The sequence below is a fragment of the Carassius auratus genome, chromosome 35 (assembly GCF_003368295.1).
Source record: "Carassius auratus strain Wakin chromosome 35, ASM336829v1, whole genome shotgun sequence".
Taxonomy (NCBI): domain Eukaryota; kingdom Metazoa; phylum Chordata; class Actinopteri; order Cypriniformes; family Cyprinidae; genus Carassius; species Carassius auratus.
Window position 1 is genome coordinate 18,164,896 of NC_039277.1, and position 19,505 is coordinate 18,184,400.

The 19,505-nt window shown below is 34.8% G+C and overlaps 2 protein-coding genes across 2 annotated transcripts; one reads left to right on the top strand and one right to left on the bottom strand.

Annotated features, from left to right (window-relative positions):
* The first annotated feature begins 1,113 nt into the window (after nucleotides 1-1,113).
* Nucleotides 1,114-10,526, top strand: LOC113054737 (probable ATP-dependent RNA helicase DDX56). The gene is made up of 14 exons (XM_026220504.1): nucleotides 1,114-1,245; nucleotides 1,964-2,125; nucleotides 2,211-2,365; nucleotides 2,679-2,849; nucleotides 3,982-4,072; nucleotides 4,147-4,388; nucleotides 7,034-7,159; nucleotides 7,280-7,393; nucleotides 8,257-8,351; nucleotides 8,653-8,729; nucleotides 8,816-8,905; nucleotides 8,985-9,090; nucleotides 9,177-9,268; nucleotides 10,208-10,526. Exons 1-14 carry the CDS (start codon nucleotides 1,189-1,191, stop codon nucleotides 10,286-10,288), a joined length of 1,659 nt encoding a protein of 552 aa, XP_026076289.1. The 5' UTR covers nucleotides 1,114-1,188; the 3' UTR covers nucleotides 10,289-10,526.
* A 1,270-nt stretch (nucleotides 10,527-11,796) lies between these two features.
* Nucleotides 11,797-18,136, bottom strand: LOC113054738 (synaptobrevin homolog YKT6). Its single transcript, XM_026220505.1, has 8 exons — nucleotides 17,868-18,136; nucleotides 16,977-17,087; nucleotides 16,781-16,863; nucleotides 15,718-15,818; nucleotides 14,554-14,658; nucleotides 14,342-14,407; nucleotides 14,066-14,167; nucleotides 11,797-13,289 (listed from the first exon to the last, which is right to left on the bottom strand). Exons 2-8 carry the CDS (start codon nucleotides 17,078-17,080, stop codon nucleotides 13,254-13,256), a joined length of 597 nt encoding a protein of 198 aa, XP_026076290.1. The 5' UTR covers nucleotides 17,081-17,087; nucleotides 17,868-18,136; the 3' UTR covers nucleotides 11,797-13,253.
* Nucleotides 18,137-19,505: the final 1,369 nt, after the last annotated feature.

Below are 19,505 nucleotides of genomic sequence, written 5' to 3' on the forward strand. Positions count from 1 at the left end.
AGGAAAATGCATTAATCACAGTACACCTAAACGAAATGATTATTCTCATTGCACTGTATTAAAAGCATGTTTTTCAAGCATTGCTCATGCAAACACGCTAATATGCACACAGAAAGGTGCTTTTTAACAAACTGTGCATTTCTAATATAGCATTTCTAATAACATTTCTCCCCACCTGTCCGTTCAGTGTCTGAACTTTCTGTGCCGTCCAGCTGATGGGCTTCAGGGGGTCCTGGACCGCTTTCACCAACACTTTCTCACCCACCAGAGGCACACGGCCCACTACAACACTGCAACACAAACCACAAACATACCTCACATCAAGCTGACACAGGTTATGACTGATTCATACAGAATAAAGCAAACACACAGACCTCACTGGGAAATGAACCTCCTGATCCACAATCCCATGATGCTCCTGCATCTGTGTGACCACCCCGGTGAACACCCGCTGCCTCATCTGAACACACAATCATTCACACAATACTAAAACAAAAAGTGTCTCTTTATGCACAATGCACAGACTCCCATAACATATGTCTCCATATCAGATTTTCTTTTCTCTTTTGCATGCAAGAGAAAGTATATTGAGTGCTTTGGGACATACGTGTATACACAATAGAAATGCACGAATGAAATATGTTAAATGATTCGTCTGCTTGTTGTGTAGGTCAACAGCAGCATGTGTGATATTCACTTCCTCATAGTGCATCAGCAGCTTTACAGGAACGGCAGTTTAATGCAGCTTCCCCGTGTCCAGCGATAATTATTTAGGACTTATCTATTAACAGAGGTGTTTGTTAATGTGCATCGGCGTTTTAAAGGTGAAACTCACCTGGATTTTGCGTTCGGTGTCTGTTTTTCCTCCACGTTAGTGCTTTTGTTTGTCTTCTGTCAGGGCGTTTCACAACAGCGGCATCAAGCGGTCAGTCCGCGTAACTGCAGGTGAAACGCCTTAAACTGCGTTTGGTTATAAATACACTATTTAAGACCGGACAAAAACGTTAAATGTGACGCAAAAATTCTTGGATTGATTTTTAGACTTTGCTTTTCTTATTAGGCGTTTGAATTTGTGTGAAAGTGACGTCGTGTGGTTTGACCTGCAGTTCTCCTCCGGTACCGCGGGTGGCGCTGAGACGCGGCGGGGATTAATGTCTCGCTCGTCTGTGCGCAAACACACGTGTGAAGATGGAGGAAGGCAGTGTACACTTTCATGAGATGGGTTTAGATGATCGAGTATTAAAGGTAAAATAAAACAGTCGTGCTAATAATACAAAGTCTGTCTACCTCGAAATGCTATCATCAGTTGTTTTAGTGCAGTTTGAATGCGGTTACATCATGTTTTTATGCTAACATCGGCACTGTCGTTACATGATATACGAGTAACGTGATATTGTATTAATTTTATTAGGATATATATTTTATTAGGATCTATGCCAACGATTCGTTCTTTGTAAAGATGTTTCCCATAAATGCCATTCTTATATTTAGTTATGTGGTTATTATAGTTCCTGGTCGAATACTGTAACGTTTGTAAAACAATAAAACTCTGATTATTTGCTGTTATACAAGAAAAAAACAACTGTTGTTTAAGGACAGCTAATGAATTAGTAAATAAAAAATGTAAATGATTATTTACACACACACACACACACACACACATACATACATACATATGTATATATATATATATGTGTATATATATATATATATATATAAGTGTATATATGTGTGCGCAAATAATCATTTACATTTCTTTTTAAAAAATATTTATAATTTAATATACATAATAAAATTATATATATATATATATATATAATTAATTAAAGTGAGTACATTTGTAACAATTTAATTTCTCATGAATTTTGCATGTTGGTTTCACAAATCAAACACATTTTTTGCGATTATTTTTGAGTGCTGTCCACTTGTGATTGGGATGAAGCTGTGTTTGTTTCTCTCTCAGGCTCTGGCTGATTTAGGCTGGTCTCAGCCCACCCTCATCCAGGAGAAAGCCATCCCGCTGGCGCTCGAGGGGAAAGATCTGCTGGCCCGAGCTCGAACCGGATCAGGGAAAACCGCAGCCTACGCGATCCCCCTCATCCAAAGAATCCTCACGTCTAAACAGGTGACACGTTATTTACGCTCTCTCTGGCCTGGATGACAGAGGAGTCAGGTCACATATATAACACACAGTTCATTGTGTTGTCCAGACTGTACGTGAGCAGGCCGTCAGAGCTCTAGTCCTGGTCCCGACCAAAGAACTGGGTCAGCAGGTCCAGAGCATGATCCGACAGCTCACTGCGTTCTGCAGCAGAGACGTGCGCGTGGCCGACATCTCCGGGAAGGCAGATATATCGGCACAGAAGTCAGTACCACAGTCAAATATTTTTATTAAGTTTTAGTCATTTTGACACGTTCCTTTTGTCATTTTTCTTAGTTTTAGTTTTTTAACAAATACTACTATTTAGGTTAAAAAAAATTTAAGTTAGTAATTTATTATTTAAACTTATTTTAGTTAGTTGGCAATGCATAATTGTATTTAATTGATTTTTTTAGCTTTATTTCAGTTTTTAATAGATTTGGTTAATGATTACCCTAAACCAAGTGAATTGAGGAATTGTTTGAAACTCATTTAAGCTCTTAAGTCTCTTAAGAGTGTGATGAAATCTTTTTTACAGGCCGATTTTAATGGAGAAGCCGGACATTGTGGTGGGCACACCGTCCCGAGTTCAAGCCCACATCAACGCCCAGAACCTGCAGCTTCAGACTTCATTAGAGATGCTGGTCATCGACGAGGCTGATCTACTCTTCTCCTTTGGGTTTGAAGCAGACCTTAAAAGCCTGCTGTGGTACGTTCTCATCAAAACCGCATGAGACACACATCACCTGCATGTCTTGTTAGCTTTATTACCTATGGTAATACCATATTTTCCAGAAAACAAATAGAGTCAAAACTGGATTGTTGAGAGAAATAAGTCATGTGTCAATATTGCATTTTAAAATGGAACAGTTGCACACATTATAAGCATGTATTTTAGTTCCCATCATTCCACAATAAGATCTTTAAATTCAACCGTATTCAGAACAGAAATGAATACATAGAAGGATAAAGCAAGCATAAATCATAGAGGCATTAATTTAATGTGAGACCGAAAGTGAAATGCAGAAATAAACCTGGGCACATTCAGCACAAATCCATGCAGTTCATGCATGTTTTGCGTGCACCAAATTAATTGTAGTATATAAGTCATAGCACATTTTAGATGATAAAAAAGTTGACTTAGATTACAGAAAATACCATGTCCTGCAAGTTTTGTAGAGGTAAATACATCAAACTTTTTTTTAATTTTATTACATAAAAACTAGGTCTCAAAAATCTAGATGATTTGCATTAAATAATGCATGCATTGCAAAAAACAACAAAAAGTCTTCCTTTTATGAAAAATGTCTAAATATCCTGAAATCAAGATTATTTTGTCAGTGTATGCTGAAAACAAATATGTGAGCTTGGAGCACAAAACCAGTGTAGCAATCGCCAAAAAAAACACTGTATGGGTCAAAATTGTAAATTTTTCTTCTATGCCAAAAATAATTAGGATATTAATTAAAGATCATGTCCATGAAGATATTTAGTACATTTCCTACCCAAATCTCAAAATGTAATTTTTGTTTAATAATATGCATTGTTAAGAATCAATTTGGACAACTTTAAAGATGATTTTCTCAATATTTAGTGGGGTTTTTTTTGCACCCTCAGATTCCAGATTTTCAAATAGTTGTATCTCAGCCAAATATGGTCCGATCCTAACAAACAATACATCAAAGAAAGCGTATTCATTCAGCTTTCAGATGATGTGCACATCTCAATTTCGACAATTGACCCTAATGTCTGGTTTTGTGGTATTAAATACAACTTTTATTAAATGTAGCATCCCTGCTAGAGCTGCAGCATCTAGTATCTGTCTGTGTTCACCTCTGCAGTCACTTACCCAAGATCTACCAGGCGTTCCTCATGTCTGCGACGCTGAACGACGACGTCCAGGCCCTGAAGGAGCTGGTTCTCCACAATCCCGTGAGTGCAGCGGCGTCAGCGCCAGCAGCTGGTGTGATCGGCTGGATCTGACGCTTATCCTCCGTCTGTCGCAGGTCATGCTGAAGCTCCAGGGATCTCAGCTGCCCGACAGCTCTCAGCTCCAGCAGTACAGCGTCCGATGTGAGGAGGAGGACAAGTTCCTGCTCATCTACACCCTCCTGAAGCTCGGCCTGGTTCAAGGGAAGTCGCTGGTGTTCGTCAGAGATGTGGACCGCTGTTACCGGCTCAAGCTGTTTTTGGAGCAGTTCAGCATCCCTGCGTGTGTCCTGAACTCTGAGCTGCCCATTCACTCCAGGTGAGCCAGGAATCAGACTATAATCTGATTACTTTATTATTAAAGCTGCAGGGGGTCATTGCTGCACTATCTGCAAGATTATTATATAAAAATAATAACCTATAAAAAAGAAATGTTGCTTTTTAAAGTAAAGTTTCAGTACATTATATAAAATTGCATTAAAAAAAAAACATTTTTAGTTAGAAAATTTCACACATTAATTTACTTTAACAGCTAAGATTAATAATAGTAAAAAAAATGTGTGTGTATATTAGGGGTGAACGATATGGAAATATCTCGATTTTCATGCCAGATATCTCGATATCGATACGATAATGACTACATGTTCTTTTGCTAAGCACGACCTGCACAACACGTCACTCTGGTTTACATTGTCTTTTCTGAATCCAAAATACTTCCAAATTATGGAAGATGATTTATGTTTCGGCTCAGTCATATTCTGCACTGCCACCGGCCGCATTATCTCCCGCACTCATTTCTTTCTTCCTAATTTGTCTGCCGTCTCTGTACAGTGTGCATAGACATGTGAAAAGGGGGGGCTGGGGGGGCGGCCAGAGACAGGCGCGCTCAGAGCTAGTGCTGTCACTTTTGTGAAAAAATCATTTTCGATTTTTAAGACATAAGTGTTCATTGAATCGATTGTAAAATCAATTCATGTCTTAAAAAAAAAAAAAAAAAAGGTTTCCTTTTTCAACGTCAAATAACGGACGAACGTAAAGAGAGCGCTGGAAACGCACAAGTCAGCAATATTTCTTATTTATTGGCATGAAGTTTCGTGAAGAATAACAAACGGCAACAGGAGTGCAACATTGTCAAAAAAATATATATGCAGAGGGGACGGCTGCCATAACAAAAGAAAAACATCACTGCAGGCTTCATTTATGATTTAGGTAATTCAAAAATCTCCAAGATTATTTTTAATAATGATTCAATCTATTTTAAAAAAAATGTTAAAATTAAACTTTAAATGGACTTGAGAACAGGCCATGTGTGTTTTTTATTGAACGTAACTGACACTAGGTAGACATATTGTGATGCGCAAAAAGGCAAAAATAAGGCCATTACAAATTTATTGGACAGGAAAACAAGTCGATCAACATTTTCGGAGTCCAGAGCCGAGCGTTTTTTATTCACTATATGTCCAGCTGTTGAGAAGACACCGCACTGATGTCCCAGGGACACTCAGGTACAGCTGCGCAAGGTTGGGGTATTACTGCCAATTTCCACCACAAAGCCAGTCGCTCTCAGCTTGCAATGGTCCTTTTCATAACTCGAGACCTCCAGACGCACGTAAACGCGTCTTTACATTGAAATCATTCGCGCCAGACGAAGAGGTCGCAACTTTTCAGTGTTTTCAACCACATACTGTTTATTTTAGTTTCCAAACAAATAAATTCACATAAGTACTAAAAAACAATACATAAAATACACACTGATGTCTATGGAAGAGGTAATAATAATCCTTTCCATTATAATTCGACACGTTTTTCATATCAGATACACATTGTGTAAGTAACTTCAGCGTTTACTCTATTCTATTCCCAGTTCACCAGCCACTTACTTTTAAGTATTTCGGTAGAAGTGGATGAATTGACATGTTGTAAACATAGAGGTTGTAAATCCAACAGATCCGATTCTCTGAACTGCGTCTGCGGCACAAACTAACACGGTGGCACCCATCGCGCATACAGCTCAACTCACTCGATCGTTATAAAGGTGTTTAAACAACAATATATTTCCACTTGCATGTATTTGACAATCGGAATATCAGATATTTCATGCCATAACTAACACATTTGTTATAATATGATATAAAAGCAGAGCATCATTCATTCAGCGCTGTTGCTGCTGCGGTGTGTCACGTGACAAGCAATGACGCGTCACCATTGAAACGCCGCCCCTCACCCCTCTCACAATATAGTTCTCACGTCCCTAGTGTGCACGTGCTGGCTTTAGCGGTGCAGTCAAGGGCACTCGTAAAACTGATGTTTGTTGTGACTGCCAGAGTTGTATGCATGGCGTGCGCGGAGAGGGGAAATCTATATCGTCTATATCGTTGCTTTTTCCGATATTAATATCTTGAAAGTTCATATCTAGATATAGATACGATAGCGATATATCGTTCAGCCCTAGTGTATATATATGTATGTGTATGTGTGTATATATATGTGTATATACACAAAAATTGCAAAAACATACAACAAAAATTCTAAAGACTAAAATTAAAGTCAGAAAATAGAAAATAAAATTCAAAATATGAACTAAAACTGTGAAACTTAACACTGGTGTAAAGTCACTTCCAGGATTATTATTAAAAATATTTTTGTAACAAATAAAGTTGAAGCACCAAAATTACTAAGAAAGAAACCGAAACAAAAAGTAAATCATAAATAGAAAAATATTTATTCTACAGAAAAAGTTTAGTATTTGTTTAAATAATATGAAAAGTTATAACTATATTCTCTTCTGATAAACCTTTTTCTCTCCTGCTGATGTAAGCAAGGCATGAGGTTGGAGTAAAATAATATTAACCACTAATATCTAGAATTACTACTTTGCTGTGAATAACTCCGATACATCAGATTGTAGATGTTAAATGTGTAGCAAATGCTGTTTTTATGCTGTGTATGTCTTGTGTTTTTCAGATGTCACATTATCAGTCAGTTTAATCAAGGCTTCTACAATTACATCATCGCCACCGACGAACAGGGCCTGGAGAATCCCGCTCGACGTTCCCAGAAAACCCAGGAGAAAGGAAAGAAGAAAAAGAAGTAATGCACAAAACATTCGAACATTAAATATTATTCTGTCTTCTCTTAAAAAAAGTCTGGGGTGTTGAAAACTATTTGTGTTTTTTTAAATATGAATGCTATTGTTGTTTTTCCCTCCAGAGGAAAAGACAAGGAATATGGCGTTTCCAGAGGAATCGACTTCCACAACGTGTCTAATGTGATCAACTTTGATTTCCCCGCTTCAGTGGAGTCCTACATCCACCGCGTCGGCAGGTGTGCTGAAGTATTACTGCTGTAGAAAATCAGTTCAGAAGACTCCTCGTTTCATAGATCTTCAGTTCTTAAATCCCAAGATCGAGCTTTAAGTCTGCGTGAATACAGTTTCAGACATGATATACATTATACGCCTCCCGTTATGCCCTTAGACTTAAGAAACAGTCTCTGCTTTCAAATTCTATTCATTTTAAGAGGAAATTCAAACAATAAATGCTGTTTTGATGCTCTTTGATGTGGCCTCTCAAATCTCAGTTCAAACTGTATTTTTATTCATATTTTGAATTTGGATTTTATGTTTATATTTTTTATTTGTATATTGTAAATATAACTATTTCAAGTTCATTTAAATAATTTTATTACTTCAACTTGAACTTAATTTCTCAATTTAAATGTGTCCCTGGAGCACAAAAGCAGTCTGAAGTCTCTGGGTTATATTTGTAGCAATAACCAAAAAAACTCAAAATTATCGATTTTTCTTTTATGCCAAAAATCATTAGGATATTAAGTAAAGATGATGTTCCATGAAGATATTTTGTGAATTTCCTACTGTAAACATATCAAAACCTAATTTTTGATTAGTAATATGCATTGCTAAGAATTCATTTTCAAAACGTAGTATCTCTGCCAAATATTGTCCGATCATAACAAACCATAGGCTATCAATGGAAAGTTATTTATTCAGCTTTCAGATGATGCATAAACCTCAATAAAAACTAATTGACACTTAATGCTGGTTTTGTTGTCCAGGGTCACATACAGTATGTATTATTCTCAGCTCTGTTCCAATCTAATAAAAAAAACATTTCTAATAGTTTTAGTCAATAATAACAACACTGATTTTTTTTCCCGCTTCTCTGTAGAACGGCTCGTGCGGACAACCCGGGCTCTGCGCTGTCCTTCATATCCCACACAGAGCTTGAAATGCTCGCCGAGGTCGAAAACGCTCTTACTGGAGGTAAAAATAGTTTTCAGAAAACTCCGATTTGGCTTGCTTTTATTCTTCTGAGTTTAATATTCTATTGTAAAACTGAGAATTCCGCTCCTTGATTCTGATTGGCTGAGCCACGTTTGTTTACATTTGTGTGTTGCTCGGCAACTACTGTATTGGAATCTTGGTGCTTTAACATAAAAAAAAGAAATGCAGGTATTGTGTAGAATATGAGCCCTTTATCTTTTCAATATGTATTGTGTTATTATTATTTGATGTAAATGCAGCAGGAAAGAATGATGCATTAAACTCCCTCGTCTGTTTCCAGACGTCACACATGACAGTGTTTTGAAGCCGTACGGGTTCAGAATGGAGGAAATCGAGGGCTTCAGATACAGATGTCGGGTATGTTTGTGTCCTCACGCTGCACTGAAGCTGTGTTTGTGCTTTCGGCTGACTCAGGAGTCTCTCATGTGCTTTAATTTTCCCAGGATGCCATGCGATCGGTGACGAAGCAGGCGGTGAAGGAGGCCAGACTGAAGGAGATCAAACAGGAGCTGCTCAATTCAGAGAAACTCAAGGTTTGGGCTCTTTAAACCTGCTTGGTTTGAAGCGCTTCACCTCTCGTCGTGTCGAATGATTGGTGTTTGTGTGTGACAGACGTACTTCGAAGACAATCCCAGAGACCTGCAGCTGCTGCGACACGATAAAGACCTTCACCCCGCCGTCATCAAACCTCACCTGAAGAACGTGCCGGATTACCTGAGTAAGGACTCGCTGCCTTGTTATTCATCTTTATACAGCACACAAAGACACACAGATGTTCTAAACACATTTTCATGTCTGATTCAGTCCCGACGGCGCTGAAGAGTCTCGTCAATCCTCTGAAACGACGGAAGAAAAAGAAGATTAAAGCAGGCGGCGTGATGCTGAGCAGCTTTAAGGTGAGATGCTTCATTTACTTGAACGGGGCAGAGTTTTGTTTATTTTTGATCAATTTTAGTTTTTATTCTAGTTTTAAGTTTTCATGTAATTTTTATATTTTTGATTTTATTGCAGCTTAATTTTGAAAATATTTTTTAAATTTTATCTTTAACTTTAAGGTTAGAATACAAATCATTTACTTACATTTTTTTTAAATGAATAAGTTTGTCACCATTTTATTTTCATATTGATATAATAATGGCATTTTGGTTAATAGAGTTGAGCAGCAATGTGATTATTGATTGTGCTTTTTGTTTTTGAATTAGGTTTTTTGTATTGTTTTCACTTTAAAAAAAAAAGTTTTATTCATTTTGTTGTGTTGTCATTTATTAGTTTGTATTTATGAGTTCTTATTCTAGTTTATTATTATATTACATTTTTATTATTTTAGTACTTCAGCTTTAAACAAAAATGACAAATCATTAAGATAATTATTTATTAGTATTTATTATTTATTAGTTTTAGTTGTATTTTGTTGTTGTCAATTATATTACTTTGTATTTATACATTTTTATTCTCATGACAATTTTATTTTTAGTAAGTTTTATTCATTTAGTTGTGTTGTCATTTATACAATTTTATTTAATTCTTATTCTAGTTTATATTATCATTATTTTAGTACTAAAAGAAAAAATCATTTTAAGTTTTAAAGTTTTTTCAATTACATTAGTGTGTACTTTTTATTTTAGTTTATAATTTTAGTACTTAAACTTGAAACAAAAATTAGAAATACATTAAATGTATTTGGTATATTTATATAATTTGTGTAATATATTTTATTGCAGTTAACGTTTATTACAAGTCATTTGTATGCTTTTAGTTAACAATAATCACTTTAAAAACAGATCTTCTAATAGCGCTCTGAATGAATACGGTTTTTATTTGTGTTGCGTTTGCAGAAGAATTCCAGAGGCAAAAATCCACTGAAGAGTTTTCGTTACACGAGGAAGAAGCGTGAAAAGAAGGCTGGAAAATCCTAACATCACAAAAGCCTGAGAGACACTGGGATGGGATTGAATCTTGACAGAACTAGTTGAACCGAGACTGTCATCCTGATCATAAATATTGTCATCGAAATTATAAAGTCCTTCAGAATCAGACATGCATGAGATGAGGATTCCTGTCTCACTGCTTGTGTGAAGTGATTTTGGTGAATATTGAACATGTAATATCATGTTTTCATTAATACATTTGGTTTATAAAGGTTGGGTGCTTAAACGTGTTTTCAGTTGATTTACACCACAAAATACTTACAAATGTATATTTTTAATACTATATAATTATATAAACCCAATAATATAATCATTGTCGAAAGAATGCATCAACATGTTTTATTATTTTTAATAACATGGGTTCATTTTTGGTTTTTACATATAGTTCTCATAAGAATTCAGGGAGAAAATTAAAAGTATCACCGCAAAAAGTCCTCAAAAATAGGCTTAATTAAATATAATGTCTTTTTACTTAGAAGTTAAATCAGTATTTGACTGTTTATAAGTACTTAAAAAACCAGTACATTTACAGTAGTTTGTCAGCTGATATAAACCTTTTAACAGAATGCTTTTATATCCGTATTAAATGCAGAAATGGAGTTGTAATTTGATTTTGACATCAACTACTCATTTGATCACATGACTCGCTGTGATGCAGGTTATTGGATGGAAAACAATGAAAGGCATGTTTTGTTAATGCCAAGTATTTATTAATCAACATATTCAATATTAGTACAATTAAAGAGTATGTGAAGGGGAACAACTAGTTTGAGACATCACTTAATGCTTGTGTTCTTCATAAATGAGTCGGTTTGATTTAGCAATTACCAGAAAAAGGCACCTCAAATGTGTTCACACTACATCATTAGTGGGTTAGTTAGTAGACGTGAAGTGTAACTTGACAGGACATTGCTGAGGGCAGATAGAAGCACACAGATTGAACACACACTCATTTAGATATCAATGTAACACTGTCATGTTTCCTGTGCTTCACTGAACATAAACGTCTACACACACGACGCTCTCAAATGAATGTATAAAAAGCACAACTTTAGTGTCTGAGCATGTCATAGTGATGAGTTTTAGATGTACAGATTCTCCAGTTCAACATGTTAATCACACAAAACCTTCCTCTCGTGCCGGCTGGGACAGACACACTCACTGAATCCCACAGGAAAAAAAAAAACAAAAAACATGTCTGGGTCATTTCACAAAAAAAAAAAAAATTGCCCTTAAATTCTCACTACAGCATCATTTCCCTGACTTTAATTTTTTTTTCTTAAATTATTCTGCCAATATGATTATATATATTTTATCTCTCTCTCTCTCTCTTATAATGAACATTTGGTCAGGAACAAATATCTTTAATATCACAAATTGGGAGAAATTTGGGGAAAACTTTTATTAACTGTCAGACTGCAAAAATATAAAAGTCCTTATTATGAGATTTTCAAAATAAAAGCAAAATAGCATTTAAAAGTTCTAATTTTAAATTGTTTTTGAGTGAATACATTAACTTTTTTTTCTCTCTCTCTCTCTCTTTTTAGAAATAACATTTAATTCTCATGAGAAAATTGGACGAAAGTGTCATTGATATCACAAATTGGAGGAAATTGTTCTCAATTGTCCAAATGCAAGAATATAAATGGTCCTAATTATGATATTTTAAAAATCAAAATAAATTCTGATTAAATTGTGAAAATTATAAATGTGAAAAATGCATTAACTTTTTTTTTTTCTTCACAAAATAAGAACATTTAATTCTCATGCCAATTCAGTGAGAAAATGTCAATATCACTAATTGGGGGGAAATTGAAAATATTAATTGTCAAAATGCAAAAAAAAACATGGTCTTAAATTAGATTTTCTTTAACCAAAATAGATTTAGTTTTGTGTCTTTTGACTTTGAGATAAAATAAGACCCGGACATGTTCTTGACTGGTTCACCCAGATACTCCTGGCTTTACCCAAACTTCTGTGCATGAAGATATAAGCTTTAAAGAAAGAGAAAAAGCAGATGAATTTGTGAGTCGAGCCTTCAGGCTGTTAGCAGCAGAGCCTCATTAGACTGGATCCAGCATTTGAGAGGTCCGGCGAGAGTCATGTGATCAATCACTAACACAGTTTCAGATTTACACTCACAACCATCGCACGAGAATCAAGGGGGCTGATTCCACATCAAACCACACTTTAAGGCTTTATTATTTACTCTCAAACACCACGACACTTGTACATTATCAACCACCAGCTGAACATATTGAAGGAATGTTTCTTAAGTATTAAAATCCAAATTGCAATCACGACTCTCGATGCAGGAAACCAAAGCCAATACCATTCAGTAATGTATTTACACCTTCAAGATGAAAAAGCATTAGAATTGCACACAAACATTTAATTTGATCAGTCACTTACACACAATATTCAGGATGTTATGAACACATCAATAATTAACACATTATTTACTGTTTTCACATCTTTAAAAAAAAAAAAATCACGCTACATGTACACTCTACAAGGCGCCGAATAATGAGTCGAAATACAGAGATTGCAGCTTTTTCACTCGCATGTCCTCCGTTGAGATAAGGCTAATTCAGCGGTTTGATATCAACACACAAGTAAGGCACAGCGGGGACGTTTGACTCGAACCCCTCCATGCTTCATCCGGATCTGTTTCGAGCTTGTGCCAGACCCTGAGGAACCGTCGAGAAGAAAACAAAGTTCTCACACAACATGAAAACCGATGGCAGAGTGAGTGTGGTGCATCATGGGAAATCAGCCCCCTCGGAGCCCGTTATTGTATTTCGTCAGATCGGCCGTTTCGTGCCTTCATTATTACTGCTGCTTGATAAAAGCACCAGCCTACACCAGGACAGAGAGAAAGAGAGGGGAAAAATAGAAAACCAGAGAGGAGATGTGGCCGAAGAGTCCAGTCCAATCAGAGACTTGATCACGATCACATGATCTCGCAGCACGAGTTCTGCTTGCGTGCCTAGAACATACAAACATCAACATTACATCAGATCTTCAGCCTATTCACACAACTCTCTCAGTATTTGGGGTTTCTTGCCTGAAGGTAGCTGATATGTTTAAAGGGGTCATGTAGTGAATGATGTCATAGATTGATTAAACTCCGCCTCCATAGTAGAATATCAATGCATAATTCTGTAGCCCCGCCCACTGATTCACACATGACATTGTAGGGAAATAACATATAAACAGAGTGATGCTGTGCATCTATATCAAAATATTAGTACTGTCACTATTGCTTTGTTACAGATCGCTTGACTTGTCCTGATTGTGTATGTGTGTCTAAAGTCACAGATGGCTTCATCTATGAAGGACGCAGCTTGTCAAACAGACACACATACAGTTAGTTTACTAATACAAAACTGTTATCCAATCACAGCGGTGGGCGTTTACTTCCAAGTTTTCAATGCGGCACGCACATAAAAACCAGCGTTTCTCGAGCCGGCTTCAAAAGTAGGGTAGAAAATATCCCTTTGTTTTTATTTTGATGTTTTTGAATGTAAAAAAACCACATGAACGTCATAAGTGGATTTCAGACAACAGTATAAAATAATAAAAAAGCCACTTCATGGCTCCTTTAGTACTTGGGTTTAAGAATGTGTTCAAATCACTGGCTATAAATGAGTGATAATAAGAGTGATTGTTTTGGAAACCACCACTAATGAAGCTCACAACAGTAAAAAAAACACACAAAAAAAACGCACTGACGTGTGTTTCATTTGCATGTAAAGTACTGACCGTTTTATAAAAGGCTTTTGATTGGTTTCCCAGATGCTCAGATTTCTGAACTAAATCATCCAGCTTCTCTCCTCTCTCCAGCAGCGACTCCATTGTGCTGTGCTGGAGAAACATATTATATAACATACAAATGCCAACGCATTAAAGACAAACAAACTCTCCTCTGTGTCTAATGACAGCACACTTACACGCCCTGCGTACGGGAATATCAGTGCAAGTGAAACAATCCCAAAGGGTGGATTTTAATACACACTGTTCACATCATTATTTGCTCACCAAAATAATTTTGGTTTCATCCAGTTCTGCTTGCACTTTGGTCATAGCATCAGCCTCACGTGGATTCTGTAAAACAGGAAATACTGAAACTGTTATGGGTGATGAATGTGTTGTGTTTACTAATCTAGCGCCCTTGAAACCCTTGAATAACAATAGTGACGTTCCACTACACGGCTTTTCTTGCAGTTTCACTATTAGCGAGCAGAAGGTACCTGGTATTTAGCCAGATGGCTATCCAGTGCTGTGTACTGAACGGTTGCTGGAGAACCAGACGGCCAGTCTGTACTGTTGACCTGTCTGGAGAACTCATCCAGCACCTGAAGACAACCACAAAACCATTAGAGAGAGAAAATGGTCATACCGAACCATTAAAACAATACATTTTAAATTATGTTTTTATTTAAATTGGCATTTAAATAGTATTCATTTAAATTTCATTTACATATACTTCCTATCAAAAATTTTTGTAAACTTGTTTGATAGTCTTTATAATAGATAACACCTAAGACAGTTTGATGTAGGCTTGAGAAAATCAAGACAGAAATTTTGAAGCAGTTTAAAAAGCTTGAAGTTTGAAGTATTTCTTTTATTTAAATAGTTTAAAAAGACTGAAGTTTAATACTTAAGTGTTTTTACGATTAAAGTAGTTTGAATTGAATCTAACTGAATTGGATTTGATTGAAGAATACTATTAAAAGCTTGAATTTTGAAGGATTTAAATATTTTTTATATTGAACTAGATAAAGTTTGTCAAAACAAACTTTAAGTTGGCTTGAGAAAGCCTGACCAGAAAAGTTTGAAAAGTTTAAGAAGTTTTAAAAAACAAGTGATTGCTGCTACTTGCTGTAGTTGATCTAGCATTACTAGCAAGTGACTAGCGTGTCATTAGCAAGTCAATAGCATGATTAACAAGTTATTAGCATGTTGCTAGCACGTTTTGTTACCAAGTGACTATCATGTCGATAACATGATTAGCCAGTTACTAGCATGTCACAAGAATGTTGTTAGCATGATTAGCTATTAAACATGTTTTCATGATTAGCATGTACCTAAAATGATTAGCAAGTGACTAGCATGTTGCTAACATGGTGTTAACATGATTAGCAAGTTACTAGCATGCTGCTAGCATGTTTCTAACATGATTAGCATGTTCCTAGCATGATTGTCAAGTGACTAGCATGTCGCTAGAATGATTAGCAACTTACTAGCATATCACTAGCATGTTTCTAGCATGATTAGCATGTGACTAGCATGTTTCTAACATTATTTGCATGTTGATAGGATAGATAGATAGATAGATAGATAGATAGATAGATAGATAGATAGATAGATAGATAGATAGATAGATAGATAGATAGATAGACAACATGACACACCTTATCAAGTAAAGTGAAGCAGACTCTGGAGGGATATTCACTGTCTGCGATCACAACAGCACCGAGACTGTCATTCCGCACGTACACGTGACACAAGTACTCTAACGAGGAAAAACAAATAAACAATGAATCCACTGGCTTTTATGAGCAGCCACTGCAAACACTTGTGAAAAAGAAGTGTGTGGAACTGTAGTGAATGTGCACCTCAAATCTCAGTTAATTTTACAAAGACTTGCAGACAATATAATATTATTTAAATAAAAAGCCATGTAATTGTACATAAAGAGAGTATATTTTCAAGACTATGAACTTAAGCGTACTTAGCGTCAAGTACACTTTAAGTCAAGTTTAAGTTGTTTTAATCTTTTGTCATGCTATAAATAAATACATTTATTATAAGGTGTTGACTAACATACTTAAGCAAACATACTTGATTATAATTTTACATGCTAAAATTGCAACTTAATTAAAAATGTAAAAATATATAAAAATACATGACATACAAGTTTTAATAAAAATAATGAATTTGGCAGACAGGGTTATTAATGTTAAAACTAAAACTAAAATAAAAACCATTAAAAAACATTCTGTTACTTAAAATTCACTGAAATTAAATGAAAAATATGGCTAGATGCCAATGTGACATTTAATTTAATGAAATGCACTAAATAAAATGTGTATTAATAAATTCTTTTTTAAATAAAATATGTTTTTTTTACACTGAAATTATAAAAAAAAAAAAACTAAAATAGTGTCTTAGTCATACTAAAATAACACTGTTATAGTACACTTCTAACCATATATTTAAAAACAAAGGAATTATATATAAAATGTCATATAAAAATGAACTTAAGTACTATTTTAAAGGTTAAGTGCTGAAGTGGGATGCCATTTCTGAATATCTCTAGTATTCTGTTGTCGTGGCTCTGGATCAGTTTGGAGCTTTAATTACACAGTAAACCTAATAACTAGCCCTTCATCCTGAACAAGCCAAGCTATAATTAAACTCTACAACAGCTACAATCAGGCCAGTGGCAAACATTTAATAAGAATTAATCTTGACCTTGCTCTTTGATAGACGCACGGCTTCCTAACGCTGAGCGCTCAACAATCAGTGCGCTGGTGAATGTCATGAACTCCTGCACACTGCAAGGCAAAAACAGTTTTACAGTCAGCTTTTGGCATTCTGAAACAAATGAGTAGCTTAATAAAAGCATATAAAGACATATGCACAAAGTAATCATTGGTAGATATATCACCTGGATCTCTGGAAGAAACTGAATGATGATAGATCATACGCCGCCTTCAGAAGGTTGGCCTTCGTCGAGCCTTTATACAAAACGCTCAGACTGTAGAGTTTCATGGTGTTTCTGAACAGGACAACAAATAAGCTATAATTAATTTTATTAAATAATCACAGCTTCTGTTATTAATAATTAATGAGAGTGGTTCAAGACTGCTTTTATTGATTGATTGATTGATTATTCATATTTAGATTATTTTAACATACACTGTGCTTATTATTTATTGCCACTTTATTTATTTTATACAAATATAACTTAATAATAATAAATAAACAAATACTGTTTTTATTGATTGATTATTCAGATTTAAATGATTTTAACATACACTGTGCTTATTATTTAGTTTTACTTTATTTATTTTATAAAGAATATAACTAAATAATAGAAATAAACAAATACTGTTTTTATTGATTGATTATTCGTAATTACCAGGTGATTGACATACACTGCACTTATTATAAATCAACATTGTCAGATGATTATTATTATTTTAATAACTAATCATAAATAATATGAAATACAACACTACGGTTGATTCAGTAGTGTTGTAATTGATTGGTTATTGCTATTTTGTATTTGATTGTATTCTGAGCTACTTATTATATAAATGTTTATTATTCATATTTTTTATTTAAAAAAAAAACAACAACAAAAAACTGAAATAGCGTTTAATGATATCATCGAAAGGAAATAATAATCAATCGACCAACAGCTGTTTAGCAGTCATGCTAGCACTGAAATAGCCCGATGTCGACACAATCTTGTCTTAATCTTAATCTTTATTAAACAGGTTCAATAATGTGAAACGTGACATTCTTTATAAACATAACTAATTGTTTTTCTTACCTGCCGAGCGTCAAACAGCCAAGACTGACGCCAATCCGCTAACAGCTAACGTAATCTAACAGATCAGACAACTTGTATTTATTCGTATGATAACTGACAACTGGAGTGCTGTTATACAGTTGATATTAATTGTGATTTGTATTATGGATATAACATCACTAGCATCCAGGATAGTCCACGTTTACAGAAAGTATTCAATCAGCTCACAACTATCTGAAGATTTTTATTTTTTTTCAGAAACTTGCTAGCTGGCGGATAACTGCATTTCAAAATAAATGTCTGTCGCGCACCACGTGCGCAAAACAAAACAAAAGTCTCTTCTTCATCTGTGGATTGGCGAGTCGCATGACAGTTTTAGAGTAGAGTTTTTTAGGGTTTAATATTCAGCGTAATTTTTCTTACACTGTACAGCAATAATCACAATCCTTGTTTAGGTTTAATTTGTTGCTGATTGAAAGTTCATTGCATCCTATTTTCTGTGGTTCTCTAGTTCATTGCTTTCCTGTTTATTCCTAACAATACATGATAAACTGTTTCCTTCACTTGACATATTTCACATAATCCTCCTGTATTGTGTATTCCTATTATGTGAAGTGTAGAATTAAGTATTGCATGACCCATCCTTATCCTGTATCTTCTCTCTACTTAAGTTTAGTGTAATTTTGCTTTGACTTACTCTGTTTTGTTTGTATTTTATAAAATCTTGCAATTTCCTTAACATTTCCAGTTGCCATTTCAACACTTTTCATCTATTTTTGTGTTCATCTGCTTCTCCTATTTCCTCTTTTTACATAGACTATTATTCTATAGAGACTAATAAGCTATATTTGAGGACAGCTCAGAAATAGCACCTTTTATTTTGCATCATTTATTAGTAATGCCTCATTCTCATGACTATTCATATAAGACCCCTTTAATTATATTAGAATACTATTTCTGTCTTTTATACTCTTTATTATTGTAATTCAGAATTGTGAGATATAAAGTCATTTCTGATATAAAGTCAGAATTGAAAAGACATAAACTTTCAATTAAAAAAAAGTCTGAGTTCCAAATTGTGAGCTATAAATTAGAAATTGCGAGAGAAAAAACAAAGTCATAATTATAAGTTTGTATGTATATAATTTCTGACCTTTTTCTCGCAATCCTGAGTTTGCAAATAAATATACTGTATAATAATAATAATAATAAATGAAAAATTCTATATAATATAAAATAAAAAAATAAAAACATAATAACAAAGTCAGAATTGTGAGAAATATAGTCGGAATTACAAGATAAAAACTTTCAATTCAGAGGGAAAAAAAGTCAGAATAGTGAGATGTTACCTAAGATAAAACAGTGACAGAATAAAGTCAAAACTGTGACATCCTGTTTATCACCTTTGAACTTTTTTATTCTATGGTGGAAAACAGACTTTAATATGAATTAGTCTGCTAAAAAAAACGCCAGAAAGATACCTTTTTTGACATCATGTTTGATTCCCTCCAATGACACTGTGGCATTTGCTAAAGATTCCCATTAGCATCTTTCACAACCTTTTGAGGCTTTGTTGCTAGTAATGAGATGTTCAGAAATAATGTGTTGTTGTGAAAAATGGTAAAAATTTTAAGTTCTAAAATAGGCAACTAAACTTTT

What these genes read in the sequence shown, in the direction of transcription:
- LOC113054738 (XM_026220505.1), bottom strand. Translation starts at nt 17,080, where the DNA reads ATGAAACTCTACAGTCTGAGCGTTTTGTATAAAGGCTCGACGAAGGCC. An exon ending in AGTTTCTTCCAGAGATCCAG is followed by an intron (nt 16,864 to 16,976) that starts GTGATATATCTA and finishes TTTGCCTTGCAG; the next exon opens with TGTGCAGGAGTTCATGACAT. An exon ending in TGCGTCTATCAAAGAGCAAG is followed by an intron (nt 15,819 to 16,780) that starts GTCAAGATTAAT and finishes TTTCCTCGTTAG; the next exon opens with AGTACTTGTGTCACGTGTAC.
- LOC113054737 (XM_026220504.1), top strand. Translation starts at nt 1,189, where the DNA reads ATGGAGGAAGGCAGTGTACACTTTCATGAGATGGGTTTAGATGATCGA. An exon ending in CGAAAACGCTCTTACTGGAG is followed by an intron (nt 8,352 to 8,652) that starts GTAAAAATAGTT and finishes GTCTGTTTCCAG; the next exon opens with ACGTCACACATGACAGTGTT. An exon ending in GCTTCAGATACAGATGTCGG is followed by an intron (nt 8,730 to 8,815) that starts GTATGTTTGTGT and finishes TAATTTTCCCAG; the next exon opens with GATGCCATGCGATCGGTGAC.